Source organism: Tamandua tetradactyla, chromosome 14 (assembly GCF_023851605.1).
Source record: "Tamandua tetradactyla isolate mTamTet1 chromosome 14, mTamTet1.pri, whole genome shotgun sequence".
NCBI lineage: Eukaryota > Metazoa > Chordata > Mammalia > Pilosa > Myrmecophagidae > Tamandua > Tamandua tetradactyla.
The window spans coordinates 81538437-81561514 of NC_135340.1; the positions used below are offsets into that span (position 1 = coordinate 81538437).

The 23078-nt window shown below is 51.4% G+C and overlaps 1 protein-coding gene across 1 annotated transcript; it reads right to left on the reverse strand.

Annotated features, from left to right (window-relative positions):
• Positions 1–3170: 3170 nt before the first annotated feature.
• PIF1 (PIF1 5'-to-3' DNA helicase) lies at positions 3171–11001 on the reverse strand. The gene is made up of 13 exons (XM_077126652.1): positions 10805–11001; positions 9580–10162; positions 8855–8987; positions 8647–8772; positions 8371–8524; positions 8154–8268; positions 7956–8062; positions 6588–6727; positions 6117–6223; positions 5258–5345; positions 4950–5095; positions 4084–4275; positions 3171–3919 (listed from the first exon to the last, which is right to left on the reverse strand). Exons 2-13 carry the CDS (start codon positions 10141–10143, stop codon positions 3860–3862), a joined length of 1932 nt encoding a protein of 643 aa, XP_076982767.1. The 5' UTR covers positions 10144–10162; positions 10805–11001; the 3' UTR covers positions 3171–3859.
• Between the last annotated feature and the right edge of the window lie 12077 nt (positions 11002–23078).

The following is a 23078-nucleotide window of genomic DNA, read 5'->3' on the forward strand; positions in this document are numbered from 1 at the left end:
TGGGGGTGGGGGGCGGGAAGGCCACCTCAAGTGATAGCTATAAAGGCAAAGGAACCCCGTCCTGGAGAGTTCGCAGGGGCCTGGCCCCACCTGGACTCTTTACTTGTCCTGACTTCACTAATCAGCTGTTACCCCCACTTCACGAATGATGAACCCCGGGCTCAGAGGATTTCGGCAACACGTCCAAGGTCACACAGTTTGGAAGCCCGAGGCCGGTATTTAAACTTGGGAACCTGGCTTCAGGGCATTCTGTTGAATTTGCAAAATAAACCCTGCACCATTTATCTGGGGCTGGGATTCCAGGCCCAGCTTGCACCGTGACCTTGGGCAAGACACCCGACCTCCCGGAGATGAGGTTTCTCCTTCCATAAGGTGAGGGCGATCGTCCCGCCGTCCTCTCAGGGTTATAATGAAAAACCAGTGGGCTAATGATTGCCTATGACAAATCACGAGGCATGCTGCAGATACTGGGTGGAAGCTTTTTCACAAAGACGACTGCCCCACCCTTCACCAAGGCAGCTTCCAGCTGGGAGGCAGAGGGGCAGCTTGGTCTCTGTAGAGACCGAATAGCCAATTCGCGCCATCTAGTGGTCCGTGGTGTGTGGTGCAAGGGGCATCCGAGGGCCCGGCCGCCCTGGGACTTGGTTGGGGTCAGAGCGTGACCCTTGGCCCAGTGGTGAAGGGCAAAAGAAGCCCAGGCCTCAGGAAGGTTGGGGTCCTGCCTAGACTAAGTCCTACCCTGGCCACCCCACTGTCCCGCCATCCCAGCCTCCCAGTTCCTTTTGGACAGCTTGGAGTGAAGACCATCGAAGGGGGAGGGCACCGGTCTGAGCTGGGCCCCTGGCTAGCCCTGCAGGCCTCAGCCACCTCCTCTGTAACAGGGGAGTAATGACTCCCCACCTGTCAGGGGACCTGTCACTGTCTGGCGCTGCTTTTCATTTGTCACACATTTTACGAAGTGTTGCTCTGTGAGCCATCAAAGGAGGGCTGTGGGGGACACAAAGGCCTCTAAGCCCAGCCCGGTCCCTTTTCACCAAGAGATCCACCTCATTCCAGGAGGGAAACAGACATGCAAATTGCTAATCACCTCAGAGGCAGATCACACCTGGAGCTGAACGGGAACCTCTGAGGCAAGGAAGATAAATGCCGGATAGTGGAAAGTGTGACTTAGAGGGAGCCCCGTCACTCCCCGGAGGGGAATGCGTTATGAGAAGTGTAAGGGACAGTAGCAGATCAGATCATAAGACATCTTTCTAAGCTCCTTGCCCAGCCCCCTGCTTGCTCCTACTTCCCACCCTGTTCTGAGCCCCTTATCATGGGCCAGGCTTCCCAGAGACAGGCTGCCTCCCGGCCTCCCATCTCTGCTTTAGAGTCTCTGGTGGACCATGGAGCTATTGAGGGTCATGGTGCTCACACCTCCCTGCCTTTGACCCTACAAAGTTCCCTTTTCCTGGGTGCCTTTCTCCAACTTGACTACCTGACAAACTCTTCCCCAGCCTTCCTGCTGGAGTGTGGCGTGGAGAGTAGGAAATCCCTAGCACTAGGGAGAAAACCGAAGTCAAGCAGTGCCCCCAAGCCACGCTCAGAACTCCCCTCAGGGAAGCACTTTTGGGGAGGTGGCCATCTCTTAAGGGCCCCCAAAGGCAGGCTGTCTGCCTTCCTTCATTCCTTTACTTATTCATTCCGGTGCTGCCTGGACCAAGCACTGGGGCTGGAAAGCAGGGGGACTCCATCCTGTTCTGAGGGGCTTCAAGGTCAAGGAGACAGACCCCCAGCCAAGGGCCACCGGAGCATGGGGACATCCTGCCCCGGAAGGAGCAGAGCTAGATTCTGGGAAAGAGAGGAGGTGATGTCGGAGCCGAGGCTGGAAGGGTTCATCCCGATACTTCAGGCTGGAAGGGGCATGAGCAAAGTTACAAAGGGGTGAGGGAGGCGGGCGTCACATCTTCTCTGCTTCTCTGCCTCATCCTTCCAGTCTTGGCTCAAATGTTCCCTCTTTGGAGTCACTTCCCCCACCCCTGGGGGTATTCTCTATCATTTCTCCTGATTATTAAGCACTTGTCATAGCATGAAGTTGTTTTATTTGTTTGCCTGTTCTTCCCTGTCTTCCTTCAGCTCACCATAAGCTCCCTGGGGCAGCGCTGGGTGTCTGGTTTACTGTGGATCTCCAGGGTCTACCCAGCACTGGCATATCAGAGGCCCTCAGTAAAAATTTGTGGCATGACAAATGAACATCCAGGATGGGTGGGCCGTCTCCTTTACCCCAGCGAGACTGTGTGATTACTGGAAGTACTTTTTCCATTGTTCTGCCTGTATTTATCCCTCCACTCAGGCTTCCATCTTATAATGGGTCACCAGGTCTTTATGCATCTTTGCTTCAAACCCAGAAGCTACCTGAAGATACACTCTTTTACTGGCTTTTCTCCCCATGCCCGATTCCTTGAAAGGTTTATGCTGGAGGAAAGCAGAGGCAGAGAGGATAAGGGTCCCAAGACTGGGGAGAGGGAAGTGGTCAAAGGGCCTCCACCTGCTGCAGGGAGTAAGTGCCTTCCACTCACAAGCAGAGAACCTTAACAGTCTTACTCAGCCTCTAGGGGCCCCTGAACAATTTCCATCAGACTTTCTGATAAACTGAGATTAGTTTGTTGGGGTTCCTCTTTCCATCAGATCTTCCAAGCTGGAGCCTCAGCAGGGCCCAAACTGAGAAAGTTTCAGCTGAAGTCACCAGCATGCTTCCGACATTGACAGCCATTTCCTGTTTCCCACCACGTAAACTCCCTGGCGTGTCCTTGTCTCACTAGTGGGTGATAATGATTCACTGTTAGTCACCAACCTCAGGTAGCTCAGCTTTCCAAATGATCAGTGATACTAACAGTATCTCACATAAGGATGCTGTGTTGTCAGCCACCTTGGTCGGAAACAAACAACTCTGTGTGCTGTGTACATGTGTGTATGTGCAGGGGGGAGGTGGTGGCAAAAGCAGGTATTCATGAATGGGTCCAGTAGCAGTGGCCCAGGCAGAGGTACCTTTTTTTTTTTTTTTTTTTTGTGCATGGAGCGGGACTCGAACTCAGGTCTCCTGCATGGAAGGAGAGCATTCTATCGCTGAACCAGCCATGCACCCAGAGGTACCCTTTTAAAGAAAGCAGAAGACTCTGACGGTTCACACACAATTCACAAGTTTATTTGTCTTAAATATCCTAAATAAATATAATCTGAGAATACCCATTTCAATGCCCCCCAATACTATTTCTTCTCCAAAAAAGCAGCTTAAATTATGGGCACACATTCGGTCAGGTATGACTGCAGTTTAGGCCCAGGAGGGGGTCCGGGCTGTGCTCAGCGGGCCTGTGAAGCCCTGGCTTGGGGAGCCCCTTGGCTGTGCCAGGGTCTTGCTGTGGAGGTGCCCAAACTCCACTCCCAGCCCTGGGCCTGTGCTGCCTTGACTGATTCCTCCCAGCCCCAACATGGAGAAACCCCTTGCTGCTCCTGGAGCACCTGTCTTGGCTGCATCTCCTCTCCCCAGCCCAAAGGGGGTGGCTTTCAGGCCCCTGCAGCGAGCCCCCACAGAGAGCTTTGTCCTCTGACACCACAGCTCCCCACAGTCCCATTCTCATCTGGCACAGATAGGGTTACTCCAGACCCTGGAAACAGCTCACCCAGGGCAAAGGTGATAAACTGAGGCACAGTTGGCAAGTGAGTGAGAAGCACTCTCTCTTCAGCCCTTCCAGGAAGCTGAGAGTTCCTAAAGAAGGGAGAAATAGATACTGACCACCCATCCCTTTATCCCCTGGGGACTGGCCCCAGCAGGAACAGAAGATGGGGAGACCACTGTTTGTCTTCTCAGCAGGGCTGGGGCTCAGAGGTTTGGGTCCATGTTCTCCTGGTCTGAAGCTGTCTCATCATCATTTAGGGACTCCTGGATCAGGGCCAGAGAAGGTGAGTTATGGGTTTGGGCTAGTCCCTAGGGATGCAACCTGGAGGCCAGTGTCTCCGTCTTCCTGCCCCCCCCAAATGAGCCAGCAGAGGGCTCTCCCAGCTCACCACAGCCACGTGGCCCACCACCAGGTGACTTCCTCTCACCAGACTGAGTCCCCTGCCCCGTTGCAGGGTGGCATAGAAGTGCAGCACGCGTGGGTCGCAGCGTACCACCACCGGGTCAAAGTCCAGCACACGCAGGCCCTGCAGGCTGCGGGCCCGGGAAAGGGCCACATAGGCCTGGCCACTGGCAAACACACGGCCCAGAGAGATCTCCACGCAATCCAGGGACATGCCCTGAGGGACGAGGACAGAGATGGGGCCAGCTCTGCTTGAAGCCCCTTGCACTCAAGGGCCTCACCTCATCTCTGACCCCACCTTCACCAGCCCAGCAATTGCCCCTCGCCTAGTCCAGAAATGCTCAGTGTTGGGGTTTGGATTGGCAGGAGATGGGGGTCTAAGTAGGAGGGGGCTCAGGAGACACAGAGACAGGAGAAGAGTTGAGGGATGGTAGGGAGGAGGGGGGATAAGGAAGAGCTCAAGCTCTGAGTCAAACAGGCTCCGCCATTCACTAGCTCCATGACTTTGGACAAGTCATGGAGCCTCTCTGACCCTCGGTTTCCTCCTCTGTCAAATGGGATTGCTAATTGCATGTAGACCTCATATAGTGATCGGGATTAAATATCATGTATCTGGTAGAGGTTCAGAAAATGGTGAGCGGGGGATGGCAGAGGGGAGGGGTAGAAGTGTATGTGTCCAGAAAAGACAGAGAAGGGGATATGATGGGAAACACACTAAAGGAAGGCTTATTTTACTCTTGGTCTGGAACTTTCCATTTAAAGGAGGCTCAACCTCATAAAGCCTTTAAGACCCCCTGCATCCCCCACTCCCCCCACCCCACATACATCCCCTGGGCATATCCTGTGTACCCTCTACCCTGCCCTGTCCCCTGCCCCGCACTAGGTATTCACCTGACTTTTGTGGATGGAGATCGCCCAGGCCAGTTGGAGGGGCAGCTGCTGCCGGCTGAGGAGCTGGCCTCCGGAGACCTGCACAGTCCAGCGGTCAGCGCGGATGATCTCCGTGACTCCACACAGGAACCGCACCTGGGGCAGCCCTGGGAAAGGCATAAAGGAGTTCAAACTTTCAGCTCTGCTTCAGGGCTGAGAGGTGGGGAGGAGGTATTTGGGGGCCTCTCCATCCTAGCCTTTTTATCCCCATACACGGCCACAGACCTGCAAACCCGGGCACTGGGACGGGCATCTTCCGTGTCACTTACCTCTCCCTTCTGCTGCAAACCCGACTACCACCCCTCGGGCCCCATTCACCAAGCCCCGAGACACTGCTAAGTTCTTAACCAGCATCACCTGCAGGGAAAGAGAATGGCAGCATGGAGACAACCCAACCCTACACCTGGCCTCACCTCCAGCAGTTGCTATTCTCAGAGGCTGGAGGCACCGGAGCGTCACAGAGGGACACGGGCCCTAGTCCTTAGCTCTGCCATGGGCTGACTGTGACCCCTGGGGCAGGCCACTTTATTTTCCTGGGTCTCAGATTCCCTGAGTGTTAAAGGGGGATAACATTTGCTTGATTTGCCTTAGATGGAGGTGATAAAGATCAAGGAGGGAACAGACATCACAGTTGCTTTGTAAACTGTTAAGTCTGTGACAGCAGGCATGTGGGCACAAATCTTAAGGGAGAGCCCCTGGGACCTGCCACCCTTTCTCCTCACCACACTGCACCTGCTTTCCTCCCTTTGGATGCCCTTTGGAACCTGCGGAAAATCTGCCATTCTGCCCACCCCCAACACTGAGAGAGGAAACAGGAACCTCTCGCGTCTGAGTGTACATTACAGAAGACAGCACTGTGGGGTATGTTCCCTCCCCATTTTAGAGACGAGTAAACTCAGCTTGAGCAAGGGAAAGGGACCTGTCCAAAGCAATATTTCTTGGAGCTTCAGGGTGTAGGAGCAGGAAGGCAGAGGAGAGCTGAAGCAGGATGGTAGGTGGGCACAAGAGAGGCAGGCTTGGTGAGTTCCCAGCTGGGGTCCCCGGCTGTGGAGTTGACGGAGCAGAAGATGGGGAGTGGGGAGCCCACTCAAGGTAGTCTAAGCAATCCGAGCCCTGCTTCCCACTCACCTGGGCCCCCAACTTCAGCTGAAGTTGCCGGCTGGCAGGGCACTGGGCGTCCAGGGTCCGGGCCTGATCAGGGTCACTGTCCACAGCCTCAAAGCTGTGCACCTCACCTGGGAAAAGAGAGTCAGGCAAGCAGGTTACAAATCACTGACCTGTAAAAATGCCTGTGGTTAGAGCAGGGCATGAGAGGAGGAAAAGGGCTTTTCCTGGCCACCAGCCCTCAGAAAAAGGCTCCAAGGGGGCAGCTCAGGCCGAACTGGGCCTTGGAATCAGAGGCTTGAATTCAAGTCTCAGTTACAGCAATACTGGCTGAGTGATCTTGGCCAGTTCTCTGCATCTCTCTAAGTCACAGTTATATTTGCAAGTTTCAGGGCCTTTATGGCCACAGAGGTCAGGGGTCTAGATATCCAAATGAACCCACGTGCCAGGGCTGCCGAGGGCCCCTCCCAGACGGCCCTGCCCAGCCCAGCTCACCTGGCAGCTCCCGCAGCCGCCTCTGGTTGGTGAGGGCCACGTCATCCTGGTGGGTGCAGAGCCTTGTGGCCACAATGCCGTCCCGCCCTACTCTGTGCACAGCTGTGGCCCGGAGCTGGCGGGTCACCTCATCTGAGCACCTGTGGGGACTGGGCTGTCAGGGCAAAAGCCCACCTGAACCCCAGGAAAGATGGGGAATGTGGGTACCTAGGCCCAAGGAGCCGGTTGGGGCCAGGCACTGGGGCTAGGAAGGGCTGCCAGGACAATATTTACCAAAGCCAGGCTGGCCAACCTGCCCCCACACGGATCTCCACTGGGGGAATGATCATGAAGTGCATCCTTCCCTGGGCCTGCCCCCAGGTAGGAGGTCGCTACCTCCCCGCCCACAATGCTCCCGAGGAAGTTGGATGTGGTAAGGCCCTCCGAAAATGGGTAGATGTTGCTCCTCTGTACTACTAGGCACCTGGTAAGCTCCCAGCCCCCTGCCTGCTGCCTTGGGGGTCAGAAAATCCAGTTTGTTGTTTGTTTCTATGTTCCCAATCTCTACAATGAAAGCCTGAGCACAACAGCAGTGCAAGTGGGAAAAGGGGGTACAGTGTGGAACCATCTCTACCTGCTCTGCAATGTACCTTCCTACCTATCTCCTGAGCCCACAAGAGAGGTCCCTGGGCACAGAAAACCCCTCACGACCCCCCATCCCAATCTGACCTTTCAAGGCTCAGCTCTGGCCCCATGTCTTCCACCTTCCTAACCTCCTTTCCACTCCCATCTTGGGAGTAGCCACAACATCCCAAGCTTTTGTTCCAGATGGGGAGGGATGATGTCTTCAACCGTCCTTCCCCAAGTGGCCCCTCAGGCTGTAAGAGTGGAAGGAACTTGGGTTTTGAAGTCAGGCAGACCTGGATTCAAATCCTACCTCAGCCACTTTGGGCAAATCACTTCACCTCTATGAACCCTAGTTTCTACATCAGTAAAACAGAATATTAACATCTCTGAATTCCCCCTGTGTGTCCATCTGTCCATCCTTCCTTCCCTGATACTTGCTCTGTGCCAGGCCCTGTGCTGGGTGACAGGGACCCAACCCCAAGGAGGTTGGCTCCCAGTGCTCACAGAGTGATATCTCTTATGAGGCCAGGAAGCTCTTGACTACAGTCTGTCCTGGGCTGCCGTGTCCGGCCCAGGGCTCTGCATCCTACGTACACTGTGTGCTCCTGAGGACAAACATTTCTCCTTGTTCTCTGGGTCCCTGAGCTCTTCTCTAGCCCATGTTTGGATCAGGCTGGGCCCTGAGTCCAAAACAGCCCTTTTTTGGTGTTCCCCAGGCAAGGGCCTCCACCCCGTGGTCCCTTCTCATACAGCAGGGCCCACCTGCCCAGCCTCACAGCCTGCAGCAGAGAGATGAAGGTCTGGTCCACCTGCCTCCACACCTCAGTGAGCTCCAGGGTCACTGGGACACACCTCTTCCAGCTCTTGGCCTGGTGGAAGTGGGGTGGGCGCGGGTCAGGTTGCAGAGCAGACCCTATGTGAGGGGGCTGGGGTGAAGCAGGTCCACAGGGTGAGTGATACCTGGAAGCAGAACTGCGGGGACTGGGAACCCTTGGTCACAGGCGGCAGCTGCAGGAAGTCTCCACAGATGATAAGCTGGATCCCTCCGAAGGGCTTGTTTTGTTGTCGGACAGCTCTGGAGAGAGGCATGGGAGACTGAGTGACGGAGCAGACAGGGTCCACACACCACGGCGCCCGATCGCAGCCGTCACTCACTGCACAAACTGTACTCACTGACCTGGCCACGGCCTCCAGCTTGTCAAACAGGTCTGCCTCCACCATGGAGATCTCGTCGATGATCAGCCGCTGGCAGTTCAACCAGCCCTGCCGAACGCCCGGCCGCTGGGCCAGGGCCACACACTGGGCCAGGGGAGCCTGGCCTGAGCCAATGCCTGTGAATGACACTGTTCAGCCGGGCCCCAAGCTTCAGCCTTCTCTCAACCCTGACCTCCCCATCTCCCCTCCCACTGGCCAGGCTTACTCCTAGCCTCAAACCTCAGGGGCTCTCACTTACCTGCAAAGGCATGGAGGGTGGTACCCCCGATGTGGCATGCTGCCACCCCCGTGCTGGCAGTGGCCACGGTGCCCGTGGGGGGCAGTGAGCCCAGGATACGCTTCAGCAGGTATGACTTCCCCGTGCCTGGGTAGGGGGGAAAGTCAGGACCTCCTGCTCCCCTATTCTATCCCTCCAGCTACCCCACCAGCTTTGCCCCTCGCCCTACCTGCACTCCCGGTGAAGAAAATGCTCTGGCCCTTGAGGACGGCCCTCAGCACAGCAGCCTGCTCCTCGGAGAGCTGGGGCTTGGTGGAGGGCAAGTTTAGCTTCTTTACAGGCAGGGGCCACCTTGGGGCTGCCTGCTGGGATGGGGGGACAGGGCTGTGTCAGGCCTCCTCCCTGGCCTGGGTGCAGTGTTAGGCGTGGTAGCCGTCTGCCTGTCTGCTGGCTTTGCTTTTCCCCAGCCAGGGTCCCTTCTTGCCCTATCTGCATCTTCTCACCCACGCAGTTCCAAACCCCTGTGGTCCGCCTGCCTCAGTCCCAAACACTGTCAACCCCGATTGTGTGGCCCGTCGGGCCTCTCGGCTGCTCCATGACACTGCTAACCACTTCATTCTCTCCAGAAGCTCCTCTGCTTCTCCAGGTCACCTACGCATTCCTTTTCCTTCTTAAGTCTTCTTTCCTAGCCTCCTTCACTGCTTTCTCTTTGAATGTGAGTGTTCCCCAAGGCTCAGGCCTGGGCCCCCTTCACCTGCTTTCGTTTTCCCAATCTTGGGAATAACACTACGAGAAGCACATGAGCCATTCCCACATCCCTGTCATACTCAGGTGCCTCATGGAATAACCAGCAGCCTCCTCAAATACCGCCACCATCTTCCCTTCCAAACGTGGCTTTACCACGGTCTTCTCCATCTATGGGAATGACATGCCCACTCCAAAAGGCATGCTCACCTTGCTGGGCTCGGTCCCCGCCCGGGGCTCGGCGGGTTGCTTGGCCGGCGTGGTGCCCCGGCCCCGGGTGGCCGCTGCGCGCTGCAGCTCCTCTGGCTGCACGGGGCTGATGGTGACGAAGTCGCGAGGCCTGGGACCGAGCAGCTGCGCGCGGGCGGGGGCCGGCTCCGGCCCCGGGGCCGCCGCCAACTTTAGGCGCAGGGTGCGCATGAAGCGGCGGAGGCGGTCCGGGGGGCAGTCGGAAAGCAGCAGCTGCACTGCGCCCGCGCCGGGCCGGGGAGCGCCTTCGGCCGAGAGCCGCAGCGCGCTGCGCCCGGTCGCCGCGAAGCGCGTGAAAAGGCGCGCGGCGCGCAAGGGGAAGCAGCGCGGCCGTCCCGCGGGCCCCCGCGCCTGCAGCCGTAGCATCAGCTCGCGGCGCTCGTTGCGGCCGAGGCTCAGCTCTGCAGTGCGCAGAGCCTGGCGCCTTCGCGTCTGCCCGCCGGGGCTCAGCTCCTCCACCGCCACGCGACACCGCAGTTCCGCGTCCTCACACTCCGCTGTCGCCGCCTCGGTGCCCGACAGCATCGCCGCCGCTGCTGCAGGTCTGAGAGGGGATCGGGGCACAGGGATCACAGGTGAGCTACGGGGACATAATGGGTTGTGTAGACACAATGACAAGGGGACGCAGTCGAGGCCACGGTCACGGACGATTGTCACCAGTGACACATCGAGGTCATAAAGACGGAGAAAGTGTGCTAGGACCAACCGAAAATTCACTCTTGGAAAGAGTGAAAAGCACTCCACACCTCCTTACACAGCAACCTCCGGAGAGGCAGGTGGGCTGTGTCAAAAGCACCCAGAATTGGGGGGGGGACACCCCGAGTGCCCGAAGGGAACACAAGGACCTCAGAAGGAAAGACCTCTTGCTCAGGGGAAAAGCCTGCTTCCAGCAGACGGAGGGCGGGTACGGGAATCTTCTGGGTCCTATCCCTAGGAAGCCGGACATTTGCACGTGGGGAAACGGCAAGGGGAAATGCCATGTAATAAGTGCCTGTTTTCCGGGTAGGTGCGTTAGTTTATATGCTACCAGGTAGGCCTCATCATTCCCTGTATAAGTAAGTGGAAACTGAGGCTGCCACTCCGATGCTCGGGCGCTTCCTTAACCGTACGGTGGGGACGAGTTGGAAAATGTTTAGGCAGGGAAATCGCAGGGGCCCGGAATCCGTACTTTCTCCCTCTGACTCACTCGTCTGCACCCTCTCAACAGGGATCCTAACCGCTTGAAGAAGCCAAGCTCTCCGCCTTCCACGTCGGGCTCGAACGAACACTCACTTTTCCGTGCAGGCACTCGGATGGACAAGCTAACGGGAGTTGGCGTGCGAAGGACTGCAAAGCTCGGAAACTAGGGGAACTTTCAAATACTGGGTCTAGAGGAGCGCCCTATCGCTGACCGGAGCTTTAAATTCTCCAGCCAATGAGAGATAAGGGCGAGGTAATGGGCGTGTCTTTCCTCCGGTTTCAACACAGCGAGTTTAGGCTGTACCAATCCCGCGCCGGAGGAAATCCTTTTAATGTTGTTGCCGGAGCATACCAAGTGGGGCCGGGCGGTAGTGAATGAGTGGGCGTGGTGGGCGGAGGCGGGGCTAGGCCTGGGCAGCGCGCCATCTAGTGTCTGAAGATTTATTTTCAAAACTACCCCTTCTGGGCCACGGTGGCTCAGTGGCAGAGCCACTGCTATGCCAGACACCCAGGTTCGATTCCCGGTGCCTGCCCATGTAAAAGAAAAAACTATCCCTCCAACATGTCTCCCGGTCCCGCCTGGCACATAGTGAGGCTTGGCCTCGAGGAAAACCGACCTCTCGGGTCTCCCCACCCCTGTTTCGGTTCAGAGGACCATTACCCGCCCACCCCAAGGCCCTCCCCATCTGCTGCTCCTGTCCCCCCCTCCCTCCTGCCAACGCTTTTCACACTGCGCTGCCTTGTGATGATCGTCTTAGGTTTGTCTTTCGTACTGTGTTGAGACCCATGCGTGAGAGTCACATTTGTGAGAGTTCCTGTCTTCGAGGGATTTATTTTTTAATTATCTCCTTTTTCCCACTGAAGCTTGGAATTACACAGCTGGAAGGGATCTTAGAGGTGAGTCATTTTACAGATAATGATAGCTACCATCGATGGAATTGTTCTACTTTTTCATAGAGGGAAACCGAGGATTCAAGAGGCTTTATCCAAGGTCACCTAACTCGTAGATAGTAAAACCAAGTCTTGAACCCAGATCTTAGATCAGTTTGAGCCTTCTGGCTTAGTTATTACCCCACACTGCTCCCAGGTGACTGGCCTAACTTCATAAAAGGAATTGGACTAAAATCCCAACTCTTGACATTCACTGCTGTACCCCAGCTCTGCCAGTTAGATGTTATCCTAAGCAAATTTCCTTAGTGTCTCAAGCCTTTGGTTCTTTGCACATAAAAATAGGAGACAGATGAAAATATTCTAAAACTCATTGTAGTAATAGTGGCACAACTCACTGACTATATTAAAAACCATTGACTTGTACACTTTAAATGGTGGATGGCATGGCATGTAAATTATATCTCAATAGAGCTGTTACCAAAATAAGGTGAGAAATGTTTTTCCTATTCATGTTGTCTTGACATATATTGAGTACCAGCGGCCATTACCCATGAGTAAATGAGTAGGTTAAGGAAAACTCTCAAAGTCATTGTTGCAGGCAGAATAATGGTGCCCCAAAGATGTCCATGTCCTAACCCCCAGAATTTGTGAATGTTACCTTACATGGCAGAAGAGACTTCGCAGCTATGATTAAATTAAAGATCTTGGGATGGGGGGAACATCATGGTTTAGGTGGATGGCCCCAATGAAATCACAGGGTCCTTAGAGGGCATAGAAGGAGGCAGGAGAGTCAGAGATGTGAGGAAGGAAGCACAGATCAGAGAGAGAGAGATTTGAAGATGCTACACTGCTGGCTTTGATGTTGGAGGGAAAGGCCATGAGTCAAGGAACACAGGGAACTCCAGAATGAATGCAGCTCTACTGACATTAATTTTAGCCTATCAAGACACATTTTGGACTTATGACTTACAGAACTGTAAGATAATAAATTTGTGTTGCTTTAAGCCACTAAGTTTATGGAAATTTTTTACAGCAGCAATAAGAGACTAACATGGCTAGAAAGTGGAAGAACTGGGATTACGAACTAACTCAGGTCTGACAGTTTTCAAAGTCTGTGTTCTCTCTTTCCATTACACTTCGCTCAAAATGAGCCTAGTTCCTTTTCCCCTTTCATCTGTGCAGTACCCCCGATTGCCTCTAGGGAGGGCACAGGGACTTCTACATGGGTTTTTCATCTCCCAACGTTTTAATATGAAAATACTAAAACGTATACTGAAAGGTTGAAAGAATTTTAACAAGTGAATGTCCATATATCCACCACCATTCAGAGTCTACAATTAATATTTTGCGTAATTGCCTTATCACTTGTCTATCAGTCTATCCATCAATTCATCTTTTTGTTATGCATTTTAAATTTGCAGACTTTACATTTCCCTTCTAAACACTTCAGCTTATATAGTATTAACTAGAGCATTTGCTTTTTTAATGTTAAGTTTACGTACAGTGAAATAACCAATCAGGCTTATCATTAAAGGAGTTTTGACAAATACATGCACCTATGCAACCCAAATCTCTCTCAAGCTAAAGAAATGTGTTGTACGGTCCCCACTAGCCATGGGTGGCTATTTAAAGTAATTAAAATTAAATGAAATTAAAATTTCAGCTCTGCACCTGCACTGGCCCCACTTCAAGTGCTCATTAACCACAGGTTGGCAGTACAGATATAGGACATTTCCATCATTGCAGAAGGTTCTGTCTGATACCACTAAGAACATTATCATCACTTAGAAACTTTCCTCATGCTCTTTCACGGTCAATCTCCAGACAACCCCTGTTCTGATTTTGTTTTCAGCATAGGTTAGTTTAACATGTTCTAGAATTTATTAATAAGGTCATAGAGTATGTGTAAAGTTCTTTCACTCAGCATAATGATTTTGAGATTTATCCAGGTTGTTGCTGGAATCAGGAGTTGGTTCCTTTTTATTTGCTAAGTAGTATTCCATTGCTTGGATATAGTACAGTTTATCCACATTCCTACTGCTGGGTTTCTGGACTGCCTGTGGATTTATGCTTTAATTTTTGTGTGTGTGTGGGGGGGGTAAGTCCTTAGGTGAGAAACTGCTGACTCAAAGGGTAGGTGTATGCTTAGTTTTTTTTTTAAATTGACAAGCCAAAGCAACATACAAACAAGAACACTCTTTAACATACAAACATTCCATACATGGTGTACAATCAATGGCGCACAATACCATCAAATAGTAGTATATTCATTACCATGATCATTTTTTTTACCGTGATCATTTTTTTAGAACATTCGCATCACTCCAGAAAAAGAAATAAAAAGAAAAAAACTTACCCTCCCTCTCACTGACCACTAGTATTTCCATCTACCCAGTATATTTTAACCTTTGTTCCCGCTATTTTTTCCTACACTCCTTACCATTCCCTTTCATTGATCACTAGTATTTCTACCTACTCAATTTGTTTTAACATTTGTTCCCCCTATTATTTATTTATTTTTTATCCTTATGTTTTACTCATCTGTCCATACCGTAGATAAAAGAAGCATCAGACACAAGGTTTTCACAATCACACAGTCACACCGCAAAAGCTATATCATCATACATTCATCTTCAAGAACGTATGTTTAGTTTTATATGAAACTGCCAGATCGTCTCCCAAAATGGTCGTACGCCCGGCCAGGTTTTTGTAAGAAGACGAACAGTGAGTCCTTGTACGGAAAGGAAGCGAAAGAATACCTAAAGGCCGTCTCGGCCTGGAGGATCCGCCCGCGGGCTGTGGTCTCCTCCCCGCCCCGGCACCGCCCACAACAGGGTTCGAGTCCTGATTGGCCAGTGGGGAGGGGAGGCGGGGCCACAGGGAGGTCGGCGGCCGCGGCCGGACTTCCTCTTTTCCGGCTTCGGGCGGTTGTGGGGTTTTCCGCTTCTCTGGCTTTCTGTGTTCACTGCGGCCTCCGCGGGGTCGGCTCAGAGTGCAATGCAACACTGCTCCCCCCTCTCCTCGCCTTACCGAGGCCTGGTTTTGAGAGAAGCTCTCAGGAGGAATGGGTTTTCTTTATTATGAAATGTCCTTCCCGGAAACTCCTTCCAGATGTCTTTATCTGCTGTTTCTTCTCCTTGGGAGGTCTCACTCCAGTTCTTGGATTGGCTCCTTGACAATAGCAATAATGACTTTAGCACACAGCTGGGAAGTTTACAAAGTGCATTTAGGGCATCTCATTTTATACTACAAAAAAAAAAGCACTTCCCCTTCACCTTAGTGGATCCTTTTTCTCCAAGATTTTGTGCACCGGCCCCCCCCCCCCACACACACACACATACACACCTTCTTTGAGGCCTGAAGCATACACAAGGGCAGCCTTGTAGCATAACTAAAAGGAAAGGGTGTTGGGCGGTCTTCCAGCTTCCAGCGCCCGCCCTCATTTAGTATTGCTTCATGATCACCCCATCACTTGGAGCAGCGAACACTCATTTTGTGTGAACTCTCAGCATTAAGTTCTCTACACAGCTGACCTCTCCTTGAAGCCCCCCTCTTCTCTTAACATTCTCTTAATGTCCCAGGACATCATAATCTCATTTCTTCCTACCTACCGGCTGTTCTTACCGGCCTCCTTGCGAACCCCTCTGCCTCAATCAGACCTGTCAATGTGGAAGGAAGGATCCCAGTGCCTGGACTTCTTCTCCGCCCCCCACCCCCAGCCCCCCAGTTTCTTCCAAACTCACGACTTTGATTATCAACTACATGCTGATTCCCAATATTATATCTCCAAACTTTATCCTCTGAATTCCAGCCTGTATCAACATTTGTCCATCTGATGTCTCCACAGGTCAGACTCACTTTCTCCAAAACAGAGTTTTGAATCGCCTTCCCCCCAAACCGTTTAAAGCTGTTTTTCTCCTGTCTTCTTCATCCAGTAAAGGTCACCATCATTTTTGGCTCAAGTTTCTGAAAGACCCACACCGTTTCCTTGAGTCCTTCTTTTCCTAGCACATCCAATCCACTACCAAAGCCTGTTTTATCCACCTCTAAAACATATTTTGAATCTATTCCCTTGCCTGTATACCTACCTATACTCTAGAGCTAGCAGCTGATCCACTCCCCTGGATTACAGCAGCAGTCATTTCCTCATCTTCACTGATTTCTGTTTTCCACTCTGGTCCCTCTGCAGTCCATCCTCCAAACAGCAGCAGGTGTGGGTTTTTTTCAAAAGTATGAATTATATTTTGCCACTGCTCTAGTTAAAAACCCTAGCAGCCCTTTTAACTAAAAAGCCTTAGTTAAAAGGCTTCCTATGCTATTCCTCTTAGAATAAAATCCACAGTCCTTACTATGGCCTGAGGCCAACTTCTCTCTCCTTCCACAGTGACCTGAAGCCCACCACTCTCCCTCTCTCACTATGCTCCTGACACACTGCCTTCCTTGGTGTTCCTTGAACACTCCAAGTCGTTTCTTGTGCCTGGGTCTTTGCAGCTCCTCCTCCCTCAGCATGAGATGCCTTCCCTCTTCTCTCCCACCTCTTTCTCATCATTCAGGTCTCAGCTTTTTCAGAAAGACACCTCCTGGCCACACACCATTATCTAAGATGCACTCCCCCAATTGAGAAAGCCTTCTTGACCAAAAGGGGAAAGAGAGAAATGAGGCAAAATAACATTTCAGTGGCGAGAGATTTCAAGCAGAGTCCAGAGGTTATCTTAGAAGTTATAATTATATAGATATCCCTTTTTGTGTATTGGAGTGGCTAGAGGGAAGTACCTGAAACCGTTGAGCTGTGTTCCAGTAGCCTTGATTCTTGAAGAAGACTGCATAACTATATAGCTCTTACAACAAGACTGTGTGATTGCCAAAACCTTGTGTCTGATGTTCCTTTTATCTAGGGTATAAACAGATGAGTAAAAAAATATGGATAAAGAACTAACAAATAATAGGGAGGACAAAGGTTAAAATAATTGGGTAGATGGACATACTAGTGGTCAGTGAGAGGAAGGGGTAAGGGGTATGGTACGTATGAGTTTTTTCTTTTTATTTTTTTTTCTGGAGTGAAGCAAATGTTCTAAAAAATGATCATGGCGATGAATACACAATTATGTGATGATATTGTGAGCCACTGATTGTGCACGATGTATAGAAAAAATGTGTTGTATGTTAAGATTTATCAATAAAAATATTTAAAATAAAATAAAATGCACTCACCTTAATTACTATTTCATTACCCTGTTTATTTCCTTTATAGAAGTCATCACATTCGGTTGTTATCACATTCATTTGTTGTACTTGCCTATCCTCTCTCGTAGCGTCGTGCAGGCAGAAGCCATGCCTGTCTTGTTCAAGGCTTTGTCTTTGTGTTTAGAACAGAACCTAACACGTGGTAGACTTACAACAGACACTGAATTAATGAATTATTGAATGATGAAACCATTCTCTCCAAATCTTGTCTCCTCCAAACCTCCGTTTCTTTACTGTCTCTTCAATCTGTCCTTCCCATCCTCACAACCACTATCCTGGTTCAGCTTCCATCACCAACTACTGGATTTCTGTAACCATCTCCTTTTCCCAGTGGGCCTCCTGGTCTCCATTCTCCATCCAACAGCCATGAGAGTGAGCTTTTAAAATGAAAGTCAGACCATGCCACACGCTGCTTCAACCCTTCAGTGGCCCCCTGCTATGTGCAGGAGGAACTTCAAATTCCTTCCGTCAGCACTCGAGGCTCTTTGTGCTCTGGACTCTGCTTATCAGCGTCTCTCCTTACTCTCCCTGATGCTTTACGAACACACAAAACCTGCCTACGGTAACACTAACAAGTCAGGACATTCTGCAGGTTCTCATTTTTGTGCATGATGTTCCTTCTTCCTCAGCTGCCTCCCCCAGATACCAAGCCATTGATGCCTAGAATCAGGAAATGGGTGATGGGGCGTGGTCTGCATGGTGGGTCCCCCTGCTGGGCAGTGGCCACTTGTGGCAGCAGCTTCAGGACTCCACATAGCATTTAACTTTTCTTTTTTAATTAAATATTGGGAATAAAGTGAGACGGGAAGAGAGATGGGGCAGATGTAAGAAAATGGGTTTTTCCAGAAGAGAATAACTAGCGTTATTAGCAAAGAAATATTCCTTTCCTAAACAGTGCCCTTCTCTGAGATTCCAGCTTAATACTTGAGTTTCTGAGCCCAACATCAAGAAATGAATAAAACAAACAAAGGCCTGTTGCATTTGTATGAAGGCAGGAGTCCCTCCACTCTAAGGCAAATCTGACAAACCCTCAAGGCCTAAGTTTGAGCCCCTAATGTCCTCTCCTGACACTGTGGCCTGCCAGGGACAGGCAGTCATCTTCTATGTGCATTCACCTTACACCCTTTCCCAAGCGTGACAAAGGGACTATACAGTGTCTATCTAGAAAGGTTCCTCAACCCCACAGTACCGACATCTGGGCTGGATCATTCTTTATTGTGGTGGTTGTCCTGTGCATTGCAGATTATTTAGCAGCATCCCTGCCTCCACCCCCTGGACATCAGTAGCAGCATCCCCTGCCCACCGGGTGTGACAACCACAAATGTATCCAAACATTGACAAATGTCCCATGGCGAGTAATAGCACCCCTGATTGTGAACCACTGCTCTAGCTCCATTCTTCCCTTCTTCTGTAGTAATAAAACTCTTGATTGTCACCTGGCACTTAGTCACCCATAAAAGGATCAAAACAGCAAGACCACTCCTGCAGTTGGGTGTGGCCATGGAACAGAGATCCGGTCCACGAGATGTAGGTAGAAGAGCAACTCCGGGAAGTTATCTTTAAAGGGGAAATGTTCATCCTTCTCACCCCTTCCTCCTTCCTGCTGGCTGAAATACAAGTGTGGTGGCTGGAATTGAGTCTCCTTCTGGTCATAAAATGGAAGTTCAGTGCTGAGAATGGCAGAACAGGAAGAAAGAAGGGGGCTGGGTCCCCAGTGACCATGAACCTGCCAGGCTAGCCCTGGACTCTACCGCAGGATCTGCTGGACATGAGAGGGAAATGAACTTGCATCTTATCTAGGCCACTGTTTTCCTGGCCCAACTTCCGCAGAGCCCAGGTTTTCTCTGCTGATGAACTTCCGTGACCCCATGGCCTCTTGTCAGTCAGAGCCAGACCTAACCCTAAGTAGCACATAAGATAACACATCCATGTTGGTGGCTTCAGTCACCCTTGGATGTCTGTGACCATCAGCTTTGTCCCTAGCCCAGTTCTGGTGGTTCATAGACCCCTCCATGTGGCTGCCATCCTCTCCTCGACCGGCCCCTCCGCCAGTGCTTCCCATCTCAAGAAGGGCACCACATACCCCAGAACCCTGTGGCATCTCTGACTTCCCTCTCTCTTCCCACTCCATCAACCTCATATCCTCAAGGTCTCCAAATCCCCATTCTGCCTCCTTAATCGAATCTACCCCTCCACATCACCTTCAGTGCCACTGTCTCAACTCAGGCCCTTACCACTCCTCACCTGGTTCATTGCAATTGCCTCCTAACTGCTATCCCTGCCTCCAGATCCCACCCATGGCCTGTCCCTGTTCTGCTTAAAACCTTCCAATGACCCCCCTAGGTCTCTAGGACAAAGTCCAAGCTTTCTAGGTGGGCATCAACCCCCCCCCACCCGCTCCCATCTCATCTCCCTGGCTTCCACCCTTCCCCCTACAAGATGCTACACAAAAAATTTACACAGCTCCAGCAACATGCTGTGATTCTGTGTTTTTGTACCTGCTGTTCCCTCTGTCTTAAATGCCCTTCCCCTCTTCTATTTGACGAACTCTTACTTTTACTTCAAAGCCCAAAGTCACATCCTTTGTGAGGCCTTGTCTGAGTTTCTCAATAAAAGCAGCTGATCAGTTTCCGCTCTGTGTTACCGAAGAACTTACCGATCTCTCTATCATAGCACTTTTCTCCCTGTGTTCACTGAGTTGACTGTCTCCCCTGACCGGCAGTGAGCTCCTAGGGAAGCATCGCATTTTATTCTGCTTGGAATCCATAACACTTCATGTAATGTTGGCATGAAGTAGCTGCCCACCACACATTATTATCCATTTACTAAGCCCCTACTATGCACCAGACCCTGAGCTAGATGCTTTATCTAATTTATTTTATTTTATCCTCAAAATCCCCTGAGAAATGGGACAGATTCAGAGAAGCTGAGCAGCTGCCTTGGGTCAAACAGCTTGCACAAAGCAGTGCCAGAGACCAATTTTTCCATCTGCTGCTCCTGACTTTCCCTCGGGATTTGGCCTCACCCGACTGTCAATCCCAGACATGGTCTCCGGGGCAGCATCAGTCCCAGAGCTAACCAGACTTACGTGTGAAAAAGCCCTTTGTCCTTTTATTCAGCTAACAAGTTGGGATTTCTTAAAAAGGAACTTGTAATAGGAAGCCAAAGAAAAGCTCAACTTTTTTTTTCTTTTTAACAAAACAGATGGGCAAGTTCAGGTCCATCTTCTGAGCTCTTAATTCCTGCTCTAAAACCGGCTGGTGAGACTAAATGGTCTCAATTATCCTTATCAGTCCTGATGTCCTTTGATTCCATGATTAATTTCTCAGCTAGACCATGGTGAATTCTGATGGGTAGTTCACCAGGCACAAGCTAAGGCAGAAGGACAAAGAACTGCCCCATCCCCTCCCCCCATGACTTGACCTTAAAGGTCCAAAGGGAGAAAGGGAAGTCTTGCCAAAGAACCTTGGCTGGCCGGGCCCTCCAGGATGGCCCTGCCCAGTCTGAGGATGGGGCTGGGGCCAGACAGGCCTGCAGCCTGGAGTCCAGACCTGCTTCCTGCTGGGCCTTTAAGGGTCTTGTCCCCTCTCTTGGCCTCCGTTTACACATATTCCCTCCCAAGGGCCGCCCCCTCTAGCCCCTCCTCTCTCCTCCCACCGGTGGGTCGGACCCTCTGGAAAGCCCCGCTCAGCACCGACACAGGAAGGGGGGGCTGTGGGTGAGTTCCTGCTGCCCGCAGCTCTCAGTTGTAGCCCTTGGAGCTCAGTCATTTCCCTTCCTCCACCCGCCCAGCTGGGAGGCTGAGATGTTTCATCATAGCTGAGTTGTTGTCCTTATAAGGGAAGGACCTCCAGGGCCTCCCTTGGGCTATGGCTGACTGTCAAGAGGCAGGCTGGACCTGGGGCATCAGTGAAGAGTGACATTATCTCAAGCCTCTAGGGAGCCCCAAATCCCCAGGGCTGGGCCTCCACCTGAAATCTGGACAACAGAGAAATAACAGGACTGTCAGGAGGGCCCCAGGCCAGGCCCCTATATGGTCAAGGCTCAGGTCTTGACACTAGTTTGTGGTCTCCTGGACACAATGTTTAAGTTTCAGTTTCCTCACCTGGCAAATACCATATCTGCCTCCCTCGAGAAGCCACCTTAGGGTTGGTGGGAGACCAATAGGTCTGGCACGTAGTAAGTGCTCCCTGTGCCTCTTTTTCTATGGGTGGGTCAGAAGCTGTGTGCCACAGCAACCCTGGGAGGAAGGGAGGATCAGCCCACATTACAGACAGGAAAAACTGAGGCACATTTTGCCCAAGGCCAATCATTTTCGGTTGAGATTTGAATCTAGGTGTGTCTGCCTCCAAATCTAAAAACATGTATTTTCCACTCACATCCTCCAGGAATTTTGTTTTGTTTTAACAAAATTATGACAACAGGGAGGAATTTCTTGCCTCACCTCTCCACCCTCCGATGTCCCCTCAACAGAGCCTTCTTGGTCACGGAAACCGCCCTCGGCTTGAATGAGTTTGTGTGGTCTTTTCCCACAGCCCCATTTGTCTGGGAGATGAGTGTGTGGGTGGGGGAGGTAGGGAGTTAGTTCTTGGAGGAGGGCACAGAACATGGCTCCAGAAAGATATACTTTGCTTCCAGAGCCGAGGCTCGGGTGGCTCAGGTGGCGGGGCAGAGAGGGGCAACCCGGATGCTCCCCTCCCCCGCTGCCGTGGGTCTGGGCTGAAGGCAGCCATCCTGCGGTTTGCAAAACCCTGCGCTGTAGCTATCCACCGGACTCAGCTGTATCCAGAAGCAGTGCTGCCTTTTCTCTGCGCAGGCCCCTAGGTGTATGGCTGACCACCTACACCTTCTCAGCGACTGCTTCCTTCAAGGTGGCCTTTCAGAGGAGACAATTTCCTGGGCTGGGAGGGGTCACACCTCCATCAATAGATGGCCTCGTCTCCCTTACCCTAGTCCTCCCCACAGATAAACAGGCTGTGAGGGTGAACAGATTTGCTCGAGATGCCCCACTGTACAGGCCTGGCCGGTGTCAGGGGAATTCAGGAGGGACACAGGGGTCACAGCCATAGTCAAGAGGCCCAGAGTCAGGTGCTTCCTGTTATGTTGGCCCCTGGGCCTATCCAGCAGCCCTTCCCGAGGAGGAAGAGCCAGCTCCTGGTGAGCACAGAGGTGGTTTCCCACATGGGTGAGTGGGGGCACTGCAATCCCTCTTTTATGGGTGGGGAAACCGAGTGTTGTTCCCCCCTTCCCCCCATGCTGAGATTGGCCACCAGATGTCCCTGAGTGGGATGTGAACCTTGGCAGCCTAACTTGGAGCTCTGACCACTAGCCAGGGGGCTTCCAAAGAGTGTTTGGAGATGCCCTGGGGTTCCACTGAGATGTCAGGGCTGCTATTAGCCTAAAACAGGGCCCAGAGTCACCCCTAACCACTGAGTTTAAAATAGTAGTTGGAATCATCACTCTGGAACCATCATAAGAAAGACCTGTTCAAGCAAGAATCATCAGTGGATAAAAATCTATGGGGAAGTTTTGATGAGGTGAAACATATTTGCATGGTTTCAAAATGTCTCCCACAGACTGCTTATTAGTTGCAAGAGAAAAAAAACATTGACAACACAGTGGAAAATCACACTTTGTCCTGGTGATCAAAATTCACATCATCACTGAGGGATAGATGGATACTATGTGCTTCTTGCTACACATCACCAATGCAGTTTTCTGGCTGAGAATCCATAACCAGAATCTAACCACAAGGAAACTTCAAACCCCAAATGAAGCATGGTCTATTAAAAGGGGGAGGGAGACTCTGTATTCTTGTATTCATTTCCATGTCATCAAGGACAAAGAAAACCTGTGGAAATGTTTCAGAGTAAAGGAGACTAAAGAGACTGACAATTAAATACAATACCTGACCCTATGAATGGATCCTGCACTGGAGGAAAAATAAATGCGATAAAGGATATTATCGTGTCAAATGACAAGCTGAATATGAACAATAAAATATTGTGTCAATGTTAAATTTGTTGAAGTTGATAACTGTGCTGTTTATGAGAGAATATCCTTGTTTTTAGAAAATACGCTACACATGGAAGGATATAGAGGTAAAGAGCCATGACGTATGTAATTAACTCTCCAGGATTGAAGAA

Coding starts and splice junctions, on each gene's coding strand:
- PIF1 (XM_077126652.1), bottom strand. CDS start 10,143: ATGCTGTCGGGCACCGAGGCGGCGACAGCGGAGTGTGAGGACGCGGAA. Junction 8,269..8,370: donor AAGCTGGAGGCCGTGGCCAG/GTCAGTGAGTAC, acceptor GCCTCTCTCCAG/AGCTGTCCGACAACAAAACA. Junction 6,224..6,587: donor GCGGCTGCGGGAGCTGCCAG/GTGAGCTGGGCT, acceptor CTCTTTTCCCAG/GTGAGGTGCACAGCTTTGAG.